This window comes from Struthio camelus, chromosome 1, assembly GCF_040807025.1.
Source record: "Struthio camelus isolate bStrCam1 chromosome 1, bStrCam1.hap1, whole genome shotgun sequence".
Classification (NCBI taxonomy): Eukaryota; Metazoa; Chordata; class Aves; order Struthioniformes; family Struthionidae; genus Struthio; species Struthio camelus.
Window position 1 is genome coordinate 58,079,346 of NC_090942.1, and position 25,620 is coordinate 58,104,965.

At 51.2% G+C, this 25,620-nt stretch overlaps 1 protein-coding gene across 4 annotated transcripts; it reads left to right on the forward strand.

The window, feature by feature from the left end:
- The first annotated feature begins 1,412 nt into the window (after window positions 1-1,412).
- PDGFB (platelet derived growth factor subunit B) lies at window positions 1,413-25,415 on the forward strand. Of its 4 annotated transcripts, XM_068941758.1 has the most exons (9): window positions 1,413-1,627; window positions 1,955-2,027; window positions 7,060-7,942; window positions 15,421-15,517; window positions 18,692-18,775; window positions 19,279-19,484; window positions 21,222-21,363; window positions 21,763-21,932; window positions 23,139-25,415. In XM_068941758.1, exons 3-8 carry the CDS (start codon window positions 7,853-7,855, stop codon window positions 21,897-21,899), a joined length of 756 nt encoding a protein of 251 aa, XP_068797859.1. In that variant the 5' UTR covers window positions 1,413-1,627; window positions 1,955-2,027; window positions 7,060-7,852; the 3' UTR covers window positions 21,900-21,932; window positions 23,139-25,415. The 4 variants fall into 4 exon arrangements, with proteins under 4 accessions (XP_068797859.1, XP_068797888.1, XP_068797869.1 ...); XM_068941787.1 differs by lacking the exon at window positions 1,413-1,627 and having other exon boundaries at window positions 1,769-2,027; window positions 21,763-21,928; XM_068941768.1 differs by lacking the exons at window positions 1,413-1,627; window positions 1,955-2,027 and having other exon boundaries at window positions 6,827-7,942.
- The last annotated feature ends 205 nt before the right edge of the window (window positions 25,416-25,620 follow it).

A 25,620-nucleotide genomic window follows, 5' to 3' on the forward strand; every position in this document is an offset into this window, starting at 1 on the left:
CTCACAATCGAGGTTTTTTTCCCCTCCAGGAACAAGGTAGAAAGGTTTTCTGCGTGTGCACGTAAGACAAGTCTGTTTGTCAAGAGGTGTTGGCTCCCTCCTCACTGTGGTTATGGGAAGGCCTTTTTGTTTAAAGAGGAAAACAAATGAAAAGATTCCCCTGACACCCAGCCTTATCAGCCACAAACCCAAGGGAGTCCCTTGTTTAAACATCAGGAGCGCATTGCTGGCTAACACCCCCCACCCCGGGTCACGCTGCTTTTTTTCAGCTGGGCTGGGCTGGGCTGGGCTGGGGGGGTCTGCCTCTATTTGCTCTTTCTGAGTTGCTTTCTTCTTGCCTGACCTGCTCCGGGGGAGTGGGAAGGCAGCGTCGTATGTGAGGGTCCTACAGACAGAGAGCAGTTGCAGGGGCTGGTTGCAAAGCAGAAAGGCATTTTTCTAGGCAGAGCTGCGTCTGGAGCCGAGGGTGGGAACAGCTGAGGGTGCTGCGAGCAGGCTGAAACGCGTGGACAGCTTTCAGGGCATGGCAGGGCCAGGACACGAAGAGACAGAAGTGAGAGAGAAAGGTCCCTCTCCCTTGACCTCAAGTTTCTCTCTCATCCGTGCATACATAAGCCAGCGAGGCAAAAACCGTGTGCTCTCGCCATCCCTCTGTTATGAAAATAGAAGCTGGAGTCAAACTCCTTGGAATTCCCCATGCCTCATCGCTGGGGAGACAGGGTCGTGCTGGCGATGTGACCCCACCAGAAACCTTTCTGTGCACAAGGCTAGCGAGCAAAGAAGAGGGAGGCAGGGAAGGAGAGGGGAGTCATGAGCAGGAAACCAAGAACACATCAGAGGCTATATTTAGATCCTTTTTATTCAGCTCGGACAATATTCCTTGATTTCTCATTGTTCAGGAGAGGGCAGAGGGCAGGGGATCTATTGAAAGGCTTTGTCCTGAGAGATGCCACTTTGTCTGGGTTTACGGGGGTGGAGGAGTGGCACGTTAGGGTGGTCAGGCGCGTGCGAGGGGTGGATGTCCAGCCTGGGCTGCACTGCTTGGTGCGCATCTCAGGAGGGGCAGCCCTGGGACCCACAAAGCAAAGCTTGGAGCTAGCCCATTGCCATCCGCGATAAAAGGGGTGCTAGGGACCACCTCGAGGGCTGCGCCAGTGATTGGCGAGCGGGGCCTTTGCTTTGGGGCCGGTGCCCATGCGAGCGGGGCGTCAGACACAGGGCGTGTAGGTTAAATACACACCGGCTCTATACGTCTCGCTGTCTTTCCGGCATTGCAGCTCAAAGTCTATTTTTAAACTCCCTCCTTTATTACACACGCCGGCAGATAGCGACAGCCGGCCTCCCGCCGTATCAGAAGTGCTGCCCACGCACCCAGGGAGCAGGGTGTCCCCAGCACTGTGCGGGGAGCACCCTGCCCGGGGAGCGGGTGGGCGGCGGGTGTCCACCCGCTCCTCATCCCTGCGCCGGCTCCAGGCACGCAGGCTGCGGAGAAACCGGGATCTTGGTCCGTGTTTGCGCTGCTGCCAACCAAGCCAGGCCAGCTGGTGGCTACCCTGGCACAAGGGTGCCGAAGGGTATTTCTTCCCACCGCATCACGGTTTTGCTCTGAGCCTGCGGCTTTCAGGAGGTGAGGCTCGGGCGCAGCGTGCCCAAATTCACCTTCCCCCCGGTGTCGGCACAACCAAACCGGCGCAGGAGGGAGGGCCAGACCTCGGGGGGGGGACGCGCAGTGAGCGCGCCAGGGAGAAGGGGGCTTTCCGCCTCCGGCTGGGCCTGCGCCCTGACCCCCAGCCAGCACCGCTGAGGACGGGTTTTGCTCTGCGACGTGAGCAACGCTAGCAGGTGGGGGGAAGAAGAGCCGCTCGCTTTTGGTTTTCGACCCTCATCTTCATTTCATATCATGAGTCATGTTACGTTCTGAGCTGAGTAACTGCCGGGGCTATTTTTACTCTAGCTCAGCACGCTTCCTTCTTGACGCTGCTGCTGCCACCGCTTGCTGCAGACCCGGGGCGAAGGATGGGGATACGGTGAGTGGCAGGGGCTGAGGGCGCGGGAAGCGGTGTTTGGCGTGGTGTTGCTTGAGAGGGGGAATGCTCCCCACCCACTCAATTTGGAAACAAAAATAGTATAGCCCTATTCAAAAACAATAGATGACCTCTGACGTGTGGTGTATTCACCCGCACACACATACATATATATTTATTATACCGGGAGAGGGGAAGGGGGGAGGGAGACAAATTCCTTTCCAGTGCTATTCACCAGTCTGGAAAAATAAAGAAGGAAAGCAGAACATTTTTTCCTTTCATCAAAACAGGAAAGACGGGGGAATGGAGTGGGGAGCAGATCCATAGATATAATGGGTGGTTGCCAGAATACGGAAATTGTTCCCTTCTACTCTAAACTGGGGGGAGGGAGGGGGGGGAGAATATACGGTAGCGTGAGCAGGGAAGGCTGCATTGCCACCTCCCCTCCCCGGCACAGGAACGTGCATGCGTACAGGAAAGCCCTGATATATCAGTCCCCCCAGCTTTGCCTTCGCTCTTTGAATTCTGCACAATTCGCACATCCACGGAGATGCAAAGTGACTTTGCCTTCTCCTTCCTCCCAAAGCGTGGGGCAACAGCCATGCCCTGCACAAGCCCTTTCCCTCTCTCCTGTCACTGAGGTCCCTGCTCTGCCCTTTGGATGTGTCTGTGTGTCTTCCTCACCCTCTCATCTTTGCCAAATTTCTGCCAGGCATGGATGAAATGAAAGACGTGGTGAAGGGCAGGGAGTATCCCTCCACCGGGGAGAGACAGGTGGTGGGAAAACTCCCAGGGGTGGCCTGGCAGGTCACATCCAGTAGCTGCTTGCCAGGTGACACCTTCCCCTTTTCCCCCCTCTGGAGTCAATTCCTCCGTGATGATTTACTCATCTCTAGAAACCATTTACCCTGGCAGCTCCAGGGGCAAGACAGTGAATTTTGCACGCCCTGGATGCCTGAAACTCTGCCTTTCTCCAGCACCACATGTAAACCCAATGCTCCCTGCCTGTCTGTCTCCTTCCTTCGTTCTCTTCCCTGTTCCTCCTTTCTTTCTCCTTTAGACTAAACTGAGTTGTCAGGAAGTCGGTGCGACTCCCGTGGAAGTCATTGGGCCATATGGTGCAAATGTGGGCATAAGCTACGTACGTTTACTCAGTTCTGATCGCTTTGGTTGGGATAAACCTGACGTAAACAGGCCCCCGTGGTGTAAAACAGATACACTCGCAGAAAGGGCCTCCTGGTGTAGACTAAGCATCAAACTTACTCCGGGTGCTTAACGTCAGCATGACGACTGCTCCCCTCCATTGACAGTTGTGGCAGCCCCACAGAGTGGGCGTAGGGATTGCTCATCGTTCTCCTGAACTTAGGCACCAGAGTAGTCGCACCACCTAAGTTAGATACCTTGAGTGGGTGGGCTGACTGCAACTTGGCTTTCAACACCTCCTAATTTCTTTCCATTGATTGTTTTTCAAACGAGGATTCATCATGGAGAGGCTGAGACATCTCTGCTGTTCAGACCGAGTCTTGCTTTCCATTGTAAGCCCTGTTTTAATTCCTGCTGTTTCACAATTCTCCAAAAAATAAAAAAGAAAGGAAAAGGTATCACCCCTGACATTGTGCCTCTGTGGATGGTTGCTAGTAGATCATTTTCTCCACCAGCATTTAAGATGAGGGGAGAGGTCTCGCAGCAAGGAATTGTGTATTGTGCTGGGACACGTGTTGCCCGCTCTCTAGTAATAAGGACATAACTGAGGAGATGAGTTCAGCTGTTCACAGGTTAGAAAGCTATGGTGATGGTGAAAGTGTTTTAATAAGAAATGCTGCTACAGGCTCTTATGAAATTGCTGGGTTTTGCCGCAGTTTGCCTGAGGGGCTATTGTCAGCTGTCACACAGTTGCCACCAGACCTTGTCAAGTTGTGATGCTCTAGCAGACCATTTTTATGATCAAGCCACCTCACATAGCCTTGAAATATCTCCCCCAGCATAATGCAACGGCAGCACATATCTCCAACTCTTGTCCTGTGACATCTATGGCACTGATACCACAGCAGCTTTCAGAAGGGGGGCTCCGCACCCACCCCACGGGGCATGTGAAGGGAAGATAGAGTTGTCCCCATTAAAGCTGGGAATTCATGGGATAAATAACAAGCTAATTTCACAAAAGCAAGAGAATAAAAGGAGCTCCCGACTGGCTCAGGGCTCAGTAATTTTAAGTGAGTGCAATTCTATTGAACTCAATGCCAGTGAACTCAGTGGAGTGAGACTGGCACAGCCTGGATTGAAATACCTCACTAGAGAAAAATCTGTCCCCGTCTTAAAAACAGAAAGAATAAGGAAAAGCCACTGAAGCCTGAGTGGCTTAAATATTATTTTGCTCTCTTTCCAAGTGGGGTCATAGGTAGATGATAAGTCAAATTCCAAACATCCTCTTCCTTGTCGTCTAGAGATTCAACGGGAATTAGCTTTTTGTTTCTGATGTTGAGCTTCTAAAAATTGCCCAGCATCATCCACATGAAAATAAATAACTCTATTTCTATCCCAGCTCCCATGTAATGCAGCCGGATATTAAGAAAATGCATAGCCCCCAAGAAGCAGACCCTGCAGCAGCTTTTGTCACTACCAAGCAACAAATTTGCAGCACTCCCTGCAAGCTTAATGCTGAGTCCTTCTCCTCTCTGATGGTGATAAATCTCCCTGCTGAGGAGTTTAATCAACCCTCCCACACGCAGGCTGTTCTGTCCTGGCAAGGCAGCCACTATCGTGTGAGGGACCCCCTCCACAGCCTGAACGAGGTGGCGTGGAGGCAGTGGATCTGTGCCAATTTATTCTAGGGCAGAGATCCTCGAAGGGCACCTCAGCTTCCATTTACCCCTCCTAAACTTTTAACGCTTAACAGGTCATGTGCATTAGGGACCTAGTTGCCCTCAGCTTCCTCTAAACTTAAATGAGAGAAGGAAGGACTTCCAGAAGCTGTTTTGGCCATCCTGAATTATCGGCTTTCTTCCCACTCACTGCAGAGGAGCCCAGAGCAACTTTTTCCTTTAGCAGGTGCCATATGGAGCAAGGGGAGATGGACCTCGGCCCTTTTAAATCCTTTTTTAGAGCCTCCTAGGGATTTCAGAAAGAATTTCAGCGCCCAGGTAGACATTAGCATAATAGCTCCACCCTGCTGAAGGATCAGACCTGCTCTGTGGTCACATGAAATGGCTGATATGCTGCTGGCAGGTCAGGATGGAGAATGAGGGGAATTCTAAGAGTATCCAGAGGTATTTGGGCTGGGACGGGACTAGCACGGCTGGAGCATCTAAGGTGAAGTCCCGCTAAGGTCTCTGGTAGTTTGGGGCAGGGGAAAGAGAGCAAAGATACACATCGCATTACCTCTTCCTCCCACTGAAGCTCCAAAACTGAGACAGATCCGCTTCAGGATTGGTTTGAGGCATCCCAGGACATTCCTTTCCACTCCACTTGTGCACCTCAGAGGGCCAGGGCTCTGGAGCTGGCGTGGCTCTGACAAACTCTCCACCAGTGGAGAAATCTGTGTCTCTCTTCTTCTGGGCCAGGGTGAAGTGCTGATGATACCGTGTACTCAAAAGCATCTTGCCCTTATGTAGGGCTTGTCATTTTGTGCTTGCGTTACCCATCTCTTCGATGGGAGGAGCAGAAGACATTGCTGTTGTGAGACAGAAGGCCCCCAGTTCTGCTTGTGCCTGTGTCCAGCATCCACATACATGAGACCAAAGTCAGGTCCGGGAGGTGCGACTAGCTAAGCTTGGAAGTGCTGTTAGATCCCTACTACAAAAAAGACATTTAGTGGGCTGCGTGCTGCTCCATTCTGGCAGCTCCTCCCCATGCCCGGACGCTCTGGATGGCGCGTATGCAAATACTGGTGCTAGACTGTGTGTTTAAGAGAGGGCTGGATGCATGAGACTCAGGAGCACCCAGATAGTCTAAGCGAGCGTGTGTGATGCCGCAAGATGAAGCTGCTGGTGCGCAGGTGGGTGTGTGCATGTGAGAAAGGAAGAGAGAGGAGGAGAGGGAAGGAGAACACATGGACACCCAGGGACGTGTGAGTGAGAGCGTTCGCACGTAGCTGTGAATGCAAGCAGTTGGAATAGAGAAATGTGTGTGCAGCATAGAGACAGCAGGGAAGATGGTTGGGACTCGGAGCAAAAGCCTGCAGTGCATGACAGTGCAGGAACGCACTGGTGTACAGCAAACGGCACAGGCTGCTGCAGAAACCCCGTCGGAGGTGCTGTGGAAGTGTGCAGCTCTGCACCGAGGCATCACTCGCGTGCACATGAGAGGGCGTGCGTACACGTGTTTTTTCAATAGGATGTGACTCTTTCTTGAACTCACCTGTTAGCAGCCTTTCCCTCTCAAGCCCCCCGCCCCCAGCAAATAACTGCTTGCTTAATTTCCCTTCAGATGTTTATTACGTTACGGAGATAATTGTGCAGCAAAATACCTCGCAGCGCCACGAGCAGCACCGGATTGTCTTGTAGCAACGTTTGAATTTCTCTGTCTTTTTTTCCTCCCCCTAAAGAGATGTAAGATTTTAAAGGCATATCTCTCCTCGGAGCAAGCGTCGCGGCAGGGCAGGGAAGAACCCAAGCTGAGCTTAGAAAAAGAGGCTCCAGACTGCAATAGTGAGAACCCGGGGCCAAAAAAATAACAAACTACTGTACTGGGAACTCCTCTCTTATCACTTGCTCAGGAGGAAGGAATTTCTCTCCCCACTCCTCATGTGACATGAAAGCAACTTCATCTGGGATATTGTAGCATTAGTCGTTTTTAATTAGTCGTTTTTAATTAATACACTTTTATTTTAGCAAAGAATTGTTAGGTTTTTCGTCTTGATACCCAGCCAAGAGGAGGATGGCAAGTTATGCTCCACCCATCTCTTCTCCTTTATAAAAGGAACAGCCCTAAAGTGCCAGTTTAGTCTCTCTTTCAGCTTGCAGACTAAAATAAAGACCCATCAGCTCTCTCTCCTCCCATTAAATTCTACCTTTTTTTTTTCCCCTTGCTGCAACAGAGCACGGGAGGCAGCCGCAGCAGCAGCTCAGCTCTGAGACTTGTCAAGACTCAGCACACACACACATACACACACACGCACACAGAGGCCAGAGGAAAAACGTCTGCTCTCACCTGTCTCCAAAGCCAAAGCAAACCTCACATCCAACCAAACTGCCAACGTTTTGCAAGAAAAGGCACCCAAGCCAGAATTTAATGTACGGGGAAGATACTCAATTTTACAGTACCAACTTTTCTCTATAAACAAAAAGACGTAAGGAAGAAAAGGAGCATTTTAAAAAGGAAACATCAAGGAAGAAGAGTTTATTTTTGGATTTCGTACAAAACTTTGGAAAATTTTTTTAAATTATTTCGTGCATTTTTCCCCCCCTAAGGACACTGAGTCGCTGCTACCTGTTTGCAAAAAGATTTCTTTATATACATTGAAAAGAAGACTATCCAGAGGAAAAATAGCATGCGGACCGCCTAATAAAGGAAACACTAAAACACTTGTCGCGGCAAGAGGCAAACGGACTCTGGATGCGCAGCGTTTTGACGGACTGCGTTTCTTCTCTTCCTCCGTACTCCAGCGTTCCCGGCGGCTTATGAGATAGCAGAGAGACGGACAAGCCACCCAGAATTACTTCTGTTCCCCTCACCCCCTTCCCCAAGAGCAGCTCTGCCCTCGGCAACCCCGCAGGAGAGCGCCCGACTCGGAGGGGCGTATGGGCGAGCGCGGAGCCCTGGGTGCCTGAGGCCGGGCTGCCGCGGGGCTCTCAGAGGAAAGCGCTTCCCTGCCCGGCGGCTCTCCTTCAATGTGCCTGCAACCGGCGGCGCTCCAAGTCGGGATGCATTTCGGCGTGGTCTTCGCGTTCATCCTCTACCTGCCCCTGGCCCGCCTGCAGGTGAGCTGCCGCCCAGCTGCGGCCCCCGCGGCGGGCAGCGGCGCCTCCCGGCCCGCAGGTGCGGCGCGGTGGCGGTGGCGGTGGCGGGGGGGGGGTGCCGGGCAGAGGCGGCTGGCTGCCTCCCCGCTGCCGAGCCAAGGGCTCGCCCACAGCCCTCCGTTTCTGCGTGCGCGGCGCTCTGCCGCCCATGGCTCGCCCTCCCTCCCCTTCGCCCGCCGCCGCCGCCAGGGCCGGAGGGAGCCCGGCGCGATGGGGCGGGCTGAGCCGGGCGGCGGCAGCGGCCATGGCGCGCGGGCCCTTGAGGGGAAGGGCGGGCGCAGAGCGGCCGTTGGGGGCCGTTGTTTTCCCGCCCTTGGCGCCGCGGGGGGCTGCGGGCGCCTCCCCTCCGCACGGGCTCCCCGCCGAGGAGCCTTCGCGCCTCGGCTTCCCCCGGGGCCGCTGAGGCGGCTTTGCCGCCTGGTGCTACCCCGAGGCCCTTGTGGGTGGGTGGGTGGGTGGGAGGAAAGGGTGGCTTGGGCGCTGCGGGGTGCCAAGGCCGCTGCCATGGGCGCCGGGGTTATAGGTGTCAGCCTGGCGGCTCCCGGCCCGGCGACTGCGCCCGAAGCGGTTGGCCCGCAGCTACGGGTGTTTTGGAGGCGGCCGCCGCTGTCTCTGGAGCCCTTGCAGACAGGGTCGAGAAAATGAGATGAAGGGGAGGCTTGTTCTTGATTGCTGCAAGTAGATATTGAAAGAGAGCAGGAACTCCACCTTTCCCAGGAGATACAGAAGCTGTATCTTCAGGCTGCAGAAGAACAACTGTTGCAAAATTGTCTTGCCTGACTTCATCATATATACATATATATATATATTACGCCCTAGGCCATGTCTGGAATCAGTGCCAGGCGTAAGGGAAGTGGAGACCTGGCTGAAGCTGTCTTTGCTTAATGTATAAATGAAAAAGGGTGCTGGCGCTCGCTGCTGCTGTGGAGTCCCTTGGGAACCCACTGACCTCCTGAATGGTTCTCTTAGCTCACTTGTAGCATCATGCAAAGATTGTCATCCCTGGAGGCAGCGCGTAAATCACGTGCTCTGCAGAGCCTTTCACTCCCTCCAGTCATGCAGGCACCCTGCAAATATGCATGCAGCGTGTCCCGTATACACACTACCATTTTATTTTGGCGTTGCCATGGTGTGCACAAGACAGGAACTGAGGCCTGGTTGCTACCTCAAGAAAAACAGAGTTTGAAGTCAAATATCATGTAAATGGGCTGCTGCCAAAGAAGAAAGCGTGGAAAGGCTTTGAAAGGGTCAAGGAAGGGGATAGGAAGGACAGAGATACCAGCATTTGGGTGGCACAGTTACTGAATAAGGTATATTTCTAGATGGGGCCATAGAAAGAGGACGGAGATGAATATCTCTACTGCGCTTACACACAGTCACGCAAACATGTCATCCTGCTCCCCCTGCACCCCTCCCACACACGCTGCTTAGGAGGAAGCAGGGCACAGGATGGGGGTCAGGTGGTAGATTTGACTAATGAACATATACCAGCTCTCTTTCCCCACGTGAAAAATCACAGCCTCTTTTCCATCCAGAGGCTGGAGCTGGCTTTCCTGCTGTTTCCCCCCGCAGAATTGTGGACTAGGAACTGGAGCCCTGGGACCTTTCATCATTTGATCCCATACAAAATTGAGGGGATCAGAAAGCCCCTACATTCACCCAAAAAGCTCCAGTTCCCACCTCAGTTCTACCCAACGTGACAAAACCATGGGTTGGATCTATGGCTTGGGGGTTGTCAGAGGCAGGAGATATCCTTCCACCAAAACCTCCTTCCTTTTGCATCATTTTTGTCTCTTCCTTGCTCATTTTTAGGCACTCTCTCTTGTGGGCGGTGGGGAAGGGGATGGGTACAAAGCATCACCTCCTTATGGGTCTGTTTTGCCCTTGCCCAAGCCACAAAGGGAAGCACTTAGAGCTGTGGGCTGCCCAGTGGTTATGTTTGTTTTAGGCAGAGGATGGTTATTTCCTCTGTAGGTGGCTTGGATCTCCCTCTCCAATGCAACGTGAATCATCAGCTATGGCTGGCGTTAGGGAAGAGTAAAGATGCAAGTGTCTAATCTCAGGGGTTGATACTCTGCGCTGTAAACACCTGAAAACACTGCGCAACTTTATGACTGTCTAGCAGGGTTAGGGTTTGGGAGTTCTGGCTCTGACCCCAGGTTCCTTGGGAGGGACAGTAATGTTTATCATCTTGTCATAATATTGGCAGCGTAATACCAGGCAGCAAGTAAAGTTTCTGCTTGAGCAGATGCTCCTGCCTGCAGCCAGTCCCAAAGGTACTCGTAGTGCTTTACACCTGTGCAGGCAGCAAAGGTGTACAGTATTGCTCTTACTAGGCAATAGTAGGCATCCTCTGAATGGGACTTTGCATCTCCTCCTCAGACCTGCTGGAGAAAGTGCTCCAGAAACACTAGCTGCCACCTAATCAGCAGAGATCTGAGCTGTGAGATGGAGTCTTAGTCCCTTTACCTCTTCGATTACACCCATCTGGAGCTGGAAGGCCCTGGAGCTCTTCCAGCAGGAGGGAGTGTGCATCTCAGAGGGAAGGTATTTGCCAGTTGGGAAGCAAGGATGCTAACCTATTTGCATTTGCCCTGCGGGCTATAATAGTTGCCTTGCAACATTTACACAGATAGGCTAAGCCAGGCGTGGTTTTGCTTGGGTAAAATCCTATTGGCAAGGCTTTTTGGAATTCCCAAGGAATGGGGTGCGGCTGGGTGCTAGCTTATAGCGTTGGCCCAGCTCTGGTTTGCATCTTCCTGATGTAAGGCTCCAGGACTCTCCCCAAGTCTTCCTAGCATGAAATTGTGAGAGGAACAAAAAAATGGAAGCCAGGACAGCTATTACAGGACAGATGACATGTCGTGGAAGGAGCAAGGCAAGTTGTATGTGCCTTGTCTCCCACTATCAGCTGATGTGAAGCAGCAGGAGAGAATGACAGTGGTTCCTGCGCTATTTCCAATAGGCCCAGGGGGCAATACTTCTAACCTTTGCAGGGGAGGTGTGTGGGGGGGTGTTGTGGAGTAGGGTGGAGCAGTAAAGTCCCCGTTGAAAGGGGAAAAGGGTGGGTAAGTCTATCTCTACTTTAGAAGCGTGGGCAAGATCAAACGGAAGTTTGGCACTTCTAAGGAAGCAAAACGTAAGCCATTGCCCCATGTCCCATGTGGAAGGGATGCTCTTGAGGAGGGTTTCCCCCCAGTGAGGGGAGAGGCAGATGTGATCCTCTGGCAGGTGAATATCAGGATTCCTCTATGCTGGAAGGGTTAAAACCCTATGCCAAGGGTGCAAGTGCCTCTGGGTGAGGTTGGCCAGCATCAGATTCTGTCTGTTTTGCTCTCTGCCAGGGAATGCTGTGGAGCCTCCCTTCAGGATCCTCCCGTGAGCTTGAGAAGGAGAAAGAAAATGCTGTTTGTTTTGATTTTTTTTTTTTTTGCCTGGTTGATCATTTGAGACCCTGCTACTAAGATTTCCTGACATGCTCAATCTGGACATGCTCAAGAAAGTCCCTTTCCCGGGCAGAATGGCAGACAGTTTGGTGCTTCCCTGCTCTAGACCAGAGGTGCTACCCTCTGTCCCTCTGTGTGCAGTCACACATAGGTATGTAGTCACACCATCCAAAAAAAGGACTGGAGAAGTCCTCACCTTGGGAGTGTCCTTCACTGGTTTCTGTGAGCCCCGAGGATCTCCCTTTCCTCCCAGTTTCACAGCCTTTGCTGCCTCCTCCCCTGTATCTGTTGTGCTAGCAAATGACATGCACTCTGTGGTAAGACTGCAACCCTTGCCTGTGAATAGCTGGAAGGAGGAGCAGGGAATGGCCTGGCATATTCCTTACACCACCTTGGCAAAGGCTGATCACCAGGGGATCTTCTACCATCCCATAGCAGGCTTGGAGAATCAGGCCTTGGGAAGGAAGCCAAGCCTTCCACCCAGCAATGCCTGTGATATACCTAACCCCAGGGCAGGCAACTGGCCTCTGCAGCATTCCTGCTTCCCTTCCTACCTTGTATAGACTGGATACGTGCTTGATCGCTCACTTCAGCATAGATGGTTACACCATCTCTTCCTGGTGCTCAAAATTGTACCTTGGTGGAAGGCTCCAGACACAAATGGGTAGAGGGGTTAGGGATCAGGCTGATGCTGGGAGAGTATGTGTGCAGAGGGGGAATGGTAGGACCTGACCTGGGACAACGCTGGGCTACATGCAGGGTATGCTGCACGTGCACTGGTTTGCACCAGCCAAAGATGCTGACGTCGGGGAGGAAGGAGGCAAAGCTAACACACCAAGAGGCCACAGCTTCACACCCGCAGCACAGAGCAGCTGCCGGGCAGGCAGGGCCCCTGCCCAGGTGCTCTGCTCGCTGCTGTAACGTGTGCCTTGGCTCTCACCTGCCAAGTGCCAGCAGCCAGGAGAAGGAGAGAGGACATGCCTGGCCAGGAACTGGCAGAGTGGGTGGGTGCCCACGCAGTTGAGGGAAGAGCCAGGCACTGGGAGGCGGAGAGAGGGAGGGAAGAACAAACTTATTTTCTTCTAGGAATTCAGTGGCCTTGCAGCATATACGAGGCCAGGCCTCAGGGCACTTGACAGCCAGCCAGGAGTCCATTGAGACAAGTCGTCTTTGATCTGCCGCACAGTTAAAAAGGAGATTGTTAACCTGTGTTAGACAAATAACTCCAGAGGAGTTGCTAAGCAGGAAAAGCACCAGCTGCTTGGGTTGGTCTATCAGGGATCCCACCTCCTGCATTTCTGCTCTACCTTCTGACCCTTTGGGATCAGGTGGAGGTGGTTGGTGGATCTGCTTTCCTGTGCCCCTTCCCCACCAAGCCCAGGCTGGCAAAGCCCCAGTCTCAGAGTCTTCCAGGCACAGGGCTGGGCTTGGGGGCCACAGGCATGGCTGTTCACTCTCGCAGACCACAAGGGGAGCAAGGACCAGCCGTGTAGCTCAGACATACTGCTCTTGGGCCAGCCTTGGGCACAATTCTGCAGCACAAGAGGAAAGTGAGGAGTTTCACAGGCTTGCAGTTGTCACTGGCAGAGCTGCCTCACAAACCCTGGGTAGGAGGATAGGATTATGAGCTACGTGGGCTGGTGATATACCGTAGCCATACTGATAGTATCTGCAACGAGAAAAAACTGGCATCTAACACTAATGCTGTGAGCAGGGAGTGGAGCTTATTCCTGTAACCAGTACCCAGCAATCTAGCTCCTTAGGGCCTGCATTTGCTCTCCTTGATTCATATCTGTTCCCCCTTCTCAGTTAGCAAGGTGACACCTCCCAGCTTGCCTCCAAAGTCCCCGAGTCTCGTAACACCTGCCCACACTCTCCCCTCAGCAAGTGCCAGGGTTTAAAATAAAGTTCCATTTCCTACACATATTAAGTATCAGGAAGGACCAGAGGCGTCTATGCAGGGCAGCATTCGTACACAAATGCATTTAGCTGACAGGTGCAAACATTAAAAAGCCTTAATTTCATTGCCCAGTGCAAAGCTGTGGTTGCAAGCACTAGGAATTGTAAATGACCCCTTTTCTAGAAACTGCTGTGTGTGGTGCAGGAAAGTGCTGCAGAGTCTTTCAGCACTGGGCTATTGGTCCCGCTCCAGCTCCCAGTAGAGAAGTCGTCAGAAGGCATCTTCATTTCACAGCTCTTCAGTGGTCTCTTAATTATGTGAGCTTATTTCTCACTGTTCCTCCATCACTGAAGCTGGTTCCCTGCTGGCAGCCTCAGAGACTCTGAGCAAGTAATGGCTGGGGATCTAAAATCTGCTTTTCTCTGAAGGATCTTGTCCGTGTCTGTTGTGAGATGTTACAGTGCCAGGGCCATAGGGCAAAGTGGGTTGGGTATGGGATACCTTGCACTGTCTTTGCTTGTGTTGCCCAATGTAAGCAGGGGTTGAGGGCTCTGACTCAAGGTCTTTGGGGGATCTGGCTGTGGAGGTTTAGGATACTAGTGCTGTCTGCTTTGCATCTATCCTGGAAGGTTTCTGCCCCATAACATGGGCTGCAGAAACCTTCAGTCAACAATTCTCAGTTAAAGTTATTATTTTGGAGCGTGGACTGAGGAGGGAGCACACCATCATTCCTGCTACCCCATTAGTAGAGGCGAAGGGTGGGTGGCCAAGGGACAGGTATGCGTGGGAAGGTACCAGCGCCAAGCACCCATACAAAAGTTGCTGCTGATTTGAAGCTAAAGTCCTCAATGTTTTAAGGCCACCTACCTGATGTTTTTTCTCTGCTTTAAGCCTTGAATGTAGGCAGGAAATGAAGAGCCGTAAACGAGACAGACCACACACGTGCCCTCAACTGCCCATAAAAACCCTCATGAAAATCCCTGCGTTTCATAAACACACGAGCAAAAATCTCCTCTCAGTTACAGGGGTGTGGTATAGGGCTGCGACTCAGATGGCATTCAGCACCCAGCTGAAAGAGCAGCTTTTCCTCATGAGTAACCCTGAATGAAGACAGCTAGGAGCTAAGCAAACATTTTGGCCAGTGCTTTCTTCCATCTCTTTTTCTAGTCTTTCGGAAGTGTGCTTTAACCAGTGCTTGCTTTCCCACACTACTCCTTTGTAGTCTTGTTAAGTGCTGTCACTGGGACCAATTCAATTCTGGTATCAGAGTAAGATTCCCAAGAGATTGATGGTATTGCACCTGCCTGCACACACCCTGAATCTAGCCCATCATTTGGTGTGTTTAAAAACCTGGCTACTTAAGGTTTTTGGCACTGACATCCAGTGATATGCAAACTTTATGCTTTTTTTTTCCATCCAGATCAGCCCCTCAGCCCACCACCCGAAAAACCCTTTCACGTGCTCTCTGCAGCATTTGTGGTTTCACCGCAGGCTCGTGCCAGAGCAGCAAACTCAACTGTGAAGGTCAATCTTCCTTTCCCCCTGCTTTTTTTTTTAACAGTATGCAAATGATGTGTATTATTGGGCTGCTGTGGTTTGAAAACACACGCGCACGCACACGCACACACACACAATATCTGACAAAGCCCGTGAGGGAGTTTCATAACAGAGGGAAGTATTAGGAAGGTTTTATCTGATAGTGTAAGGGAAGTCTGTTAAAACGCCTGTGCTGCCGGCAGCAGGAATGAGAGGCCACCTGGAGAAGTCATACAGCACCAGAGAAGGAAACCTTGCTCTCTATTTGCGTAGGATTCAGGGCTGCAGTGGGTAACCCTATAGTTGGTGCATTTTCTTGCTTTTTCAGACTGCCTACCACTTTGTAAGAGGGAGCGAGAGGGCTCTCTCACTTTTGTTCAGGTTTCAGGCTCATGCTTTCACAAGGGCATGTCTTTCTCTGCATTTCACTGATTCTGTCACGCTTCCTCCCATGCTGCTTCCATCCCCTTGCCTTGCCCCGCTCCATGATGCAATATTTGCACATAACCTCTCTAACACTTGTTTCCCCCCTCCTCTTTTTTTTTGTCATCTGGCAGGGGGACCCCATACCTGAAGACATTTATGAGATTTTGGGAGGCAGCTCAGTGCGCTCCATCAGCGACCTCCAGCGTGCCCTGCGGATAGACTCCGTAGGTAAATCTCCTCTTCACCAAACACTCCTCTTGTCTTCTTAACTCTTTCGGGAGGTGGGAAGGGATATTCCGTTCTCCAGCAGATACACTACTGGCAGGCTTCACTGTAAATACAGGAACCACTCAGGAGCCAAGACCCAGGTATTTACACACTTAGCCCCCCTGAAACATATGGGAGTTAGGCAACTAGATACCTTTTTGGATTTCTTTCTAACTGCCTGGTCTATCGAGGGATGCCGGCTTACAAAAACAGTAGGAGCTGGGCAAGGTGAGACCATGGGACTGAGGTCAGTGCTTTTCAGCCTGAGAGATGCACAAGGAGCCAGGCTTGAGTTGGCCAAGGACCATTTTAGAGGTGGAGAAATGGGGGCTGGAAACAGGGTAATAGGAAAGTGCCAAGTGAGTTCTCAGGTTCAGCATGGAGGGAAGGCCACGGGTCCCCAGAGGCTCCAAGACCGAAGCAGCAGAGCACGTGTCCATGGGTGAGATACAGGACAGGGGCTAAGTCAGGTTGGCTGTGGGTAGCATTGCTTCACCTCCTGCCGTAGATAAGAGCTCTGGGGGCTCCAGTGCCTTGGGGTCACTTGGCCAGGGCCGAGTACAGAGAACAGCAGGAGCGGCGAAGCGTGGAGGGGTCGGCACGTGTGGGAATTGGAGCACGCGCCACGGCGGCTGGGCTGGCCCAGGAATTTATTTATAAACGGTCTCTTCAGAGCAAATTCCATTCTATTCTAACCCTGCTCCCGCCCGTCGTCCCCCGGCCCCCCCAGCTCGCCTTCTCTCTTGTGTTTTGTCTGTTTGGAGCTTTGTAATCCTTGCCGAGACACTATCTACGGGGGAACAGAATTTCCTGCTTTTGTTTCCTATGCCAGTCCAACCACTGGCGCAGTCTCAAAAGCATTCCCGCTGCCTTTCAAAACGGCCCTGGAGGGGCAGGGGGGGGAAAGCGAGGGGGAGGGCACCAGCTGTGTTCAGCTATTGTTTGCCTTAGAAAGAGGCGACGAGGCTCCCCACCACCGCCACAGCCGCTCCCTGCCCTCCCCAGTTCCCTCCTCCTTGTCCACGAGCCACACAATGGGGCAACTTCCAAAATTAGACATGCTTGCTTGTCCCAGGCTGGTCCCCCCACCCAGACCCTCTTCAGCCGCAGCTGCAGCACTGACCTGGGGTGTAGGGCAACCTGGAGAGGGAGGGACACGGTTTTCAATAGCAGATTTGTTTCTAGTCAACAGTTGTTGCTATTTTTTTCCTCTCTCTCTTCTCATCAACTTAACCTTTGCGCAAAAGGCAGCCCCCACCCTTGCTTGATAAAATTCCAGACAACGCAGGATGGAGGGGTGGGGAAGGAGCGGCTGAGAAGATGCGTGCAGTCCGTCATGTCCCAATATCTAAGGAACAGATACATCTTTGCCCTGGTTACTGACAGCCCTCAAGATTAAGAAATAAAGAGGGCTTCTCTTGTTGGCCACTGGTTTCACTTCAGGTCGTAGTTAGAAAAAAACTGGCCAGGGCAGCAGAGGCGGGTGCTATGAAGCCTTCTGTTTGTTGCCCCATGTGGTGCTCTTCAGGCCTCAGGTAGTGACTGAGGGGCATCACCATTTGCTTGCTCTGTGTGGAATTAGTGTATTAGCAAGGATATGTATTAGCAAATTAGCCCCAAAGCAGCCAGGGCTATTCCCTGCGCCATCTGTGCCCTGGGTAGGTGTCACAATTGCTGTCCTCCATTGACTGCATAAGGAGCCAAGTTTTGGCAGCCACAGAAGGTAGATGAGCTGCGATATTGCTCTCCTGATCTTAGACACCGTCCTAGACCCAGCAGCTGAGATGTGTAGAGTGGGAGTAATTTCCCGTAACTGTGGATACCTGCAAAGCAGACATGCCCATCTAAGCCAGTCATCCAGACATGCTCTGTAGCCCACGGAGAACTGTGGGCCCTTTTAGAGCATGATCCACCATTTTGAGTGTCTGCCTCTGGGTGAGATGAGTGGTGTCCTAGAATTGACCACACCTCTCCAGCCACTTTAAAGCATGTCTGCCCGCCTCATGTGCATGCTGAGTGCGTAGACAGATGATTCCTGCCTCATGCATACAGTGTCTATGCACACATCCCAAATCCTTCATCAGTTGCCTCTGAGCTGAGCAGAGAACTACGTCCCTGCTTCCCCTTATAAGAAGGCTTTGCTAAGGCAAGACTGAGGAAGAGGGATGGGACATGATAGGTACGGGAAGTTGCTCCAATACATCTCTGATAAACAGAGATCTTCCACTGGCCCCAAATTCCCTTTAAGAAAATTGCTCCCTTGATGCTGACGTCCATTCTGCTTCCTTCAGCTGCTAAAGCAGGCCAGAGAAGGAAGGAGCTGTGGCTGGGTGGGAGCTATCTCTGAGCACGGCCATTGTCCAGAGCTCAGGAGGGGCTGCATGTTGGAGTGCTCCATGGGGATTATGGGCATTTCTCTATTCAGCACTTCCTATGGGAAAAAGCAGTGGGGTGGGAGGGAACTGCTCAGAGCTGGGCTGAATGCTATCTGTCTTCCTCTCCCATTGCGGACTGAACTACCTCCAGGTCCTGCAGTTTACCTTACAGTAGTACAGGGGGAAAAATCATTTTAACTTTTTTTCCCTTGTTCTTCTATCATAAAACTGACTCTAACATAGAGTGAGCATAATGGTTTGGGAGAGAGAAACCAAGCACTCCACCTCCCACCCATTGTCACCCTTCTCCCTGCCCTCCCACTCCCGAACTCTCCCAGTCCCTAGCCATCTCAACAAGACACCTCAGTGTTCATGTACTAAAAACTTCCTGCCTGTCCCACCTGGCCTTTGTTTCACCCTTGTCATATCCTGGGCTCAGCCAACTGATCTGAACCCTCTCCTACTCCAGACGGTCCTACTTAAGGCCATGTCATTCATGAGCTAGTTTTCCTCTGCTAGACCTGGCTAGGACCGCTCTTTCACAGTAGGCTTATTGGTGTGAACTGCTTTGAACTGCAAACACAGAGCCTCTATGCCCCAGCATGGCTGTGATCTGGCTGTGGATTTACACCTAGCATGGTGTACTGGGGCCATGGTTCACCCTGTATCTCTGCACTTTGCCTGGTGACTGGAGCACAGGTGCCTGCCACCTTCTCCCACCTCTACCCGGTGTTATTAGATCATGTCCTTCCCTTTGCAGAGGAGGATAGCTCAAGTGTGGACCTGAATGCAACTCAGCCTGGTCAAAACCCTGTGGCCCTGTCTCGAGGGAGACGAAGCCTAGGTGAGTCTGGGATGTTGCACCTTGTGGTTGTCGTGGCACTAACCTGAGCAGCTGTAGGTGGGTGCAGGTGCAAGTCTGAGATACATGTGCTGAGATAGAGGTTGAAATGTGCTGTGTGCATGGATGTGTAGACAGATGGGAAGGAGGGTCTGGGCCTTGTGTGACAGCGGGTTTTATACGCCCCAGCAGTGTAGGAGAGGGAGCCTGGAGCTCTGCAAGTTGCTCTGTTTTAAATCCCTCAGGTTTTGATTTGGTGTAAAAAAGTGTCATCTCCTGCCTAAGACCGTCGCCGCAGTGAGAAGCATCGTTTTGTTGGGGGCTCTCTCATAGGCCACTGTCCTGTCCAGAGAGGGAGCTGGATGGCTGGGAGGAGGGGAAAGAACATATGTGTGTGTGTGGGAGAGCAGTGCAGTCTCTTTCTCTTCCAGTGGAGGTGGCTGCAGCAGGTTGGTAACAGCTGCAAAGCCTATTTCACCCTCCCTCCTTCTCTTGGCCCTCCGTAGATGCTCTGGCAGCAGCAGAGCCAGCTGTCCTCGCAGAGTGCAAGACACGGGCGGTGGTCTTTGAAATCTCCCGCAACATGGTGGACAGCACCAATGCCAACTTTGTGGTGTGGCCACCCTGCGTGGAGGTGCAGCGGTGCTCCGGGTGTTGCAACAACCGCAACGTGCAGTGTCGCCCCACGCAGATCCGTGTCCGGCATGTCCAGGTAAGCGAGACCCTTTCCGCAGCTCCCTCCTCTCACAGCCCGCCTCCACCTCCAACCCCCCAAAAGAAAACCACAGCAAGTCTCATGTACAAGGCTCACCCAGCTGTCTTTTCCCTAACACTTCTCTGCAGTCACGTCTTCTGCCTTAGCCGCGCAGCACTGCAGCCTCTCGCCCATGGTGAGGTCTGTGCTAGCTGCTTGGAGGACTGGTGCTGTCCAGCAGCTGGGGACTGTCACCGTAGCAGAGCTACAGGGCACCGTCCCCAGCTGCAGCCCCGTGCCATGGCCCTCGCTAGTCCTGTGGCTCAAGGCAGCCTTGTCTTCTGTGTCAGAACAGAAAAAACAGGATAACACACTACAGGAGCTGTCTTTGATGCAAAAAGAGGAGGACCTGTAGTTTTTTGTGCTCTGTCTCCCAACTGTTGCTGCATCTCCTTCCCAAGACACACACTGAAGCAGCTTCTCCTCTTTCACAGCCCTGCCGCTACCTCTTGACCCGGTCGGGCTGCAAGCAGACACCTGACAGCTAACCTCTTGCTCTGATCCTGCCCACCTCCCAGCTAATAGTGATCTTCTCACAGCTTCCTCCCAGACAGCTTGTTTAAAAATAATACTCATCCCATACTAGTCCTCTGCCTGAGCTGTAAGAGACTCCCCCAGGCAGACGGCAGAGGTTGGCGGGGAGAGATTGCATTCAAACAGCCCGTTTCATCAGGAAATTCCTTTCTCAGAAAAGCCAGGCTGAATGAGGGAAAAATGGTGCGGGGGGGAGGAACAGGAGTTGTTTTTGTGGAAAAAGCAAGCAAGAGGTCAAAAGCCAGCCAGAAAAAGTGACCTGGAAATGGTTTCTTTGAGGACAGAGGTCTCTCTATTGTTTGGCTGGAAGTGTTTGTCTAGCGAGCAGCGTGTGGTCTGAAGCGTGTGGAGTGGGCTTTCAAGGAAAGATAAACAGCCTGGCTGCTTCAGCACTGGCCGAGGGATGCTGCTGGGGGCAGTGGGTTTAGAGGAATTCAGTCCCAGACTCACAGCAAAGCAAGTATTTATAGCTTGCAGAGCACTTCAGGGACTGTGGTCTTGCTAGATAAGCCAAACAGGATCAGGCCTGGCCACTCCTGAAGTGGGAGAACTCCCCTAGAAAGCTTATGCCCTGTGGTGGGATGTGGAGAAGTGAGTTTTCCCTCTGAGTCAGCACCGATGGAGAGTCCGAGGGAATTTCCAGAGCACCACCTTTCCCATGAAACGCACAGCTGAGAGCTTCAGCCCTGCGAGTTATTAAAGAGCTTGAGACAAATTCAGACAGGCCTCAGCAGAGCTGGTGAGGCTGCATTTGCTTATGTCGGGCCTGAGTTATGCTGTTTTTGCCCTTTCTGTAGGATCCTGTGGCAATTAATTCTGGTTGCCTCCAGGTCTCTGCCATCATGGCACATCCCATTCCACTCACGCCATGTTTCTCTATGTGGTCAACCAGTTATCCCGCTCCACACCAGAAACAGCTGCAAGTTAGGAATGGGGGAAAGAACCAGTCACATCCAAACTTGCCTGGTTTAGGTCTGCTCTGCCTATGTGTGCAGAAGTTGCTCCAATACACACTGCCTCTGAATTTGAACCATGCTCCATAAACTGCCTTCTGACCCTTTAGGAGGAAAGCCAGTACAGAGGCATACTGAGATTGATTACTTTAACAGAGTGGGAGCTACAGCTGCATTCATCTTTTGAATGCCTCTCTCTCCCACACAGGTGAATAAGATCGAATTTGTCCAGAGGAAGCCAATATTTAAGAAAGTCGTCGTGCCTTTGGAGGACCACGTGCAGTGTCGGTGTGAAGCGGTGTCTCGTCAGCCTCCCAGAAACAGCCGGCCAGGGCAACGTGAACAGAGACGTAAGAATCTTGGCATTAGTAGAGTGGAAAGAGGCATGAGAAGAGAGGCTGGGGAGAGAGGAACCAGCTCTCCATTGGTTTAAATCTGCTTAGCTCCAGTGAATCCCATGGGCCTTTGCTGATTTATACCAGCCTAGGAAACTTTCCCAGGATGTCTGCCATCTGGCAAGGGGTTGAAACCAAGGGAAATGAAGGAGGGGAAGGTGAGAGACAAGGAGGGAAGACAGCTTGGGGAAAAGGAGAGGGTGTAGAGCAAAGAGTGGCAAAAGAAGAACGGAGGATGAGGACCTTGTGGTGCCCCTCTTGCAGAGCTCTTTGTTGGTAGTGAGTGGGGAACGGTATTTCAGCTTGACCTGGCTGCCCCTCACCATACAGACACGCTCTCCTCTGTTTTGGCAGGCTTGTCATCATCGTTCACCACAGCTGCTGTCTCACAGAGGCAACGAGTACGCCGGCCGCCAGCACAGAAGAGGAAACATAAGAAGTACAAGCATGTCAACGATAAGAAAGTGCTGAAAGAAATCCTCCTAGCATAGAAGTGCTGGCAGGGGAGAGAGAACACAAGGCAGGTAACAGCAAGCTGCTTTTCCAACCGAGAGAGATGTTCTCCCAGGACACAGTTCTGCCTAGACACTTCGGACATTTCCCACAGCACTGGTTGCTCATTCAGCCTGGGGTTACTGCAGGACCTGAGCATGATAGAACCAGGGTCACAGGAGGGGAAAAGATTAGGCTGGGACCCACACGTGCATCCTATTTATGGCTCTTTGTAGAGGTGGAAGGATCATGCTGCCACTCGACCTTGCTCTTCAGCCCTGCCCACCCTTTTCTCTGCATCTCTTAAAGCCAGACAGTGAGCCTGACCTCTCTCTACACCTAAATCCCCTCAAGGTCTCTGTTATTCATCTTTTTTGTGGAGCAGCTCCTGTTCTCCTTTCTCTATTGATTCTCCGTTGAAAGCAGAGAATGAATGTTGCTCTGGGGATCCCTTTTGCTTTTATTTCTTTAGTTGAGTTGGCAGAAAGACTCAGAAGCAGCAACACTTTTGGTTCATCTCTCTCCTAGCAGGAAGTCTGTGTGCATAAGAAAGGTCATACAAGGGGAAAGGAGAACTGGAATCTCTGGCAATAGATCTGGATTTTGTCAGTCCAGGGTCTGATTCTTCTCTCCCTGACTTGTGTAAACAGGAGTAATTCCCTCGTCATCAGAAGAATTTTACTGGTACAAGCAAAAAGCCCTGGTTCCTCATGTGAGAGGGAAAGGTGCATAAAAGAAAGAGTAGCCTGGGCATGGAACTTGGGGGCTGAATTTAGAAAGAGGCAGTACAGGCTAATAGTGAAAGCCCTGGCCTGTGACTCAGCAGTCACAGCTCTGCCACAGCCTCTTGAATGAGCCTGGACCAGTCACTTCACTTCCCCTTGCCTCATGAGAGGGAGACGACAAACTTCCACTGTGTTGCATTTCAGGAGCTAGGGATGAGGGGCGCCAGGTATCTTGGGAGTATTATTCCCACACTTAGCCCTACAAGGGCTCTGATTATCCCAGGATCCCTCTGGCCAGCCCAAAGTTCCCAGGGTATAAATGATGCAAAACCATGCAAATCTCAGCTCTGGCTCAAGCTGTCCAGGAGGAAAAATAGAGGTCAAAAGCCCTCCTGGGCTTTTAATTTGGCACTTCAATGCAAACATTTCCAGAGGAGAAAAAGAGAGGAATGGAATTGCAGGGGAAGAGGGATATGTATTCTAATGCTGTGTGTGTTTTTTTTTCTCTTCCAGGTTTATTTAATATATTTGCTATATTGCCCCCATGGGGTCCTTGAAGTGATAACTTTTCCTCTTTGTCTGTCTGCCTCGACGTATGATTCAGACGGCAAATGGTGCTTCCCTTTCCATCAGTGGACCTTCTCCCACCAAAGTCTCTCCCTTCTTTCATTTATTAACATCATTTTAAAGTTTTACAAAAAAAAAAAAAAAGACAAACACAACTTATATATATAAGAAAAGAACAAAATACAAATACAACCATGAACCCCATCAACCACAACACGCGGTGAGGACAGGACAATGCCTTCCCTACTCCAGAGGACAGGATGGAAAATGTGAAAAGGAAAGTGGGTCCAATTTCTTCTGAGAGGAGGAGAAAAATGGACAGAGGGAGGAGGGGAATATTCTTCCTTTTCCTTGTGTTTCTGGTAAGGCTGGGGGGCTCGGCTGAGACCAACACTTGCACTGGACCTACTTTTTCAAAACAGGCATATCTCAGATTGCAAGCGGCAAACCATGATGGAAAATGCACTAAGGACTTTTATCACCCTACCTGGACAGATCTATATTTTTAATGTGCGTGTGTATATTTTATTTTAAAAAGAAAAACCAAAACCACTAGAATATACAACATCTCGGGGAACAGAAAAAAAAAAAAGAAAAGAAGCCAAATGCATTCCCTCCCCATTTTCCCCTCCTGCTCCTGGTGCTGACCAGAAGGCGTTTGGATTATGGGGAAGGAGCAGACGGCTGGCAGAATCGTCTCCACACCCCTGGCCCCTGACAAGGGGAGCCATCTTTGCACATGCTGGTGGAGAATTCAGCTTTCCAGGCTCGGACTCAGATTATTTTTTAAATTTGCTCTGTATGTGTGCGCCTGTATATGTGTGTATATATATATATATATATATACCTGTGTGTGTGCGGGTGCGTGTGCGCTTGTGTGTGTGTGCGTGTGTGCGGGTGTGTGTGTGTGTGTGTATGTGTGTATTTATACATACATATATATACATATATATATATATATAAAATATATATATATGTTCTTAAATGGATTTCATTCCCCTGTGGCAGGAACCTCAGCGGCATGTGCATGCATCAGCTTGGGTGGGCTAGAAGAAAAGCACACTTTTTCTGCAATATTACTCAGTGCCTGTGGGGTCTGAGATAGGACAGACAGAGGCACAGTCTGATCTCTCTCTGTCTTGTTGCCCTTTTCTCTCACTCTCCACCAACCCCCCACCACAACTTCCTTGCAGGAGGCGAAGTGGCAGGACAACAAGACCAACAAGAGCCAAACTTAGAAGCATGACTTAATCTAAATGAGCTGTCCTTGCCTGTTCTGTAGTCCTGAAAGCAGAATAATGTCATTCCCCTGAGCTTTTTAACCCCTTAATGGATGTCCTGTGCACCATGCCCTCATTGCTCTCCCTGTCAGTGTCCCTGGATCTCCCATCTTTTTCCTCACATCATCGCTCTCAAATTCCTTCATGCTCCTGGATTTTACCTATTAGATGATCCAAGTCCACTGAGCTTGGAAGTAGGTCCAAGATGTGGGTAGCTGTATGCAGGTATAAAGAAAGTAATGAGGATGACTCCTGCTGTTCGCAGCAGCAATCAGGCAGAAATGAGCCCTCTGAGAAACAACTGGGTGGTCAGTCACAGAGTCCCTCCCAGGCCACTGCAAAATCTCTCTTGAGAAGGACTCCCTTCTGGCTGGCAGGGGTCATTTCTGCACAAGCAATAGTCAGTCATAGCGGAAATGTTATTTATGCTGGGAATTTTCAGTGTCACCTTGGCGTCCCAGTCTCGGATCCTGCCATGCTGGACACTGCAGAGTTACATGAGGAGAAACCCTCTGCCCTGAGAGAGAGCTGCAGTTCCTGCCTGCCGCTCCTGCCTCCAGCCATTTCTCCCAGTTCTTCCTGACATACACACTGCTGATGCAGAGCAAAGTGCCAGAAAGAGCTGGGGGCAGGAGGTGAAGCCACAACCTGGGAGCTGTTACAAGTTGCCGTGGACTCAGCCCTCGCCTCCTGCAAGCCTAGAGCACTTTTGATAACCGCTGCCAAGGCTGCACCTTGCTCCATTCCTCCTACGCTAAGCCCTCAAGTCTTAAGACACTTTGTTTTCCTGTTCCAAAATCTGTCTCCTTTGGTTTGTAAAGATGGTGAGGTTTTATTTTATTTTAATTTTTTTTGGCTTTTTTTAATGTAAGATTAATTTATACTCAGTACTGTATTTAAAGTTGTAAAAAAAAGGAAAAAAAAAACAAACTAAATCTCTCAACCACGTTTTTCTTTCTTTTGTGAGCTGAATGAAATGCAGAGGTGCAAACAATTCACCATGGGCCACAGATGGATTCTCAGGGGCTCCACTTTAATTTTTAGGACACTTAAACTGAGATTACAGAGAGACAGCAACCTAAGTTGGGAAAGTCCTGCTAGCTCATCTGCTATATGTGCGCATGCACGTGCACACAAGGCAAGCACTG

Coding starts and splice junctions, on each gene's coding strand:
- PDGFB (XM_068941758.1), top strand. CDS start 7,853: ATGTGCCTGCAACCGGCGGCGCTCCAAGTCGGGATGCATTTCGGCGTG. Junction 15,518..18,691: donor CCTGCGGATAGACTCCGTAG/GTAAATCTCCTC, acceptor TTCCCTTTGCAG/AGGAGGATAGCTCAAGTGTG. Junction 18,776..19,278: donor TCGAGGGAGACGAAGCCTAG/GTGAGTCTGGGA, acceptor GGCCCTCCGTAG/ATGCTCTGGCAGCAGCAGAG.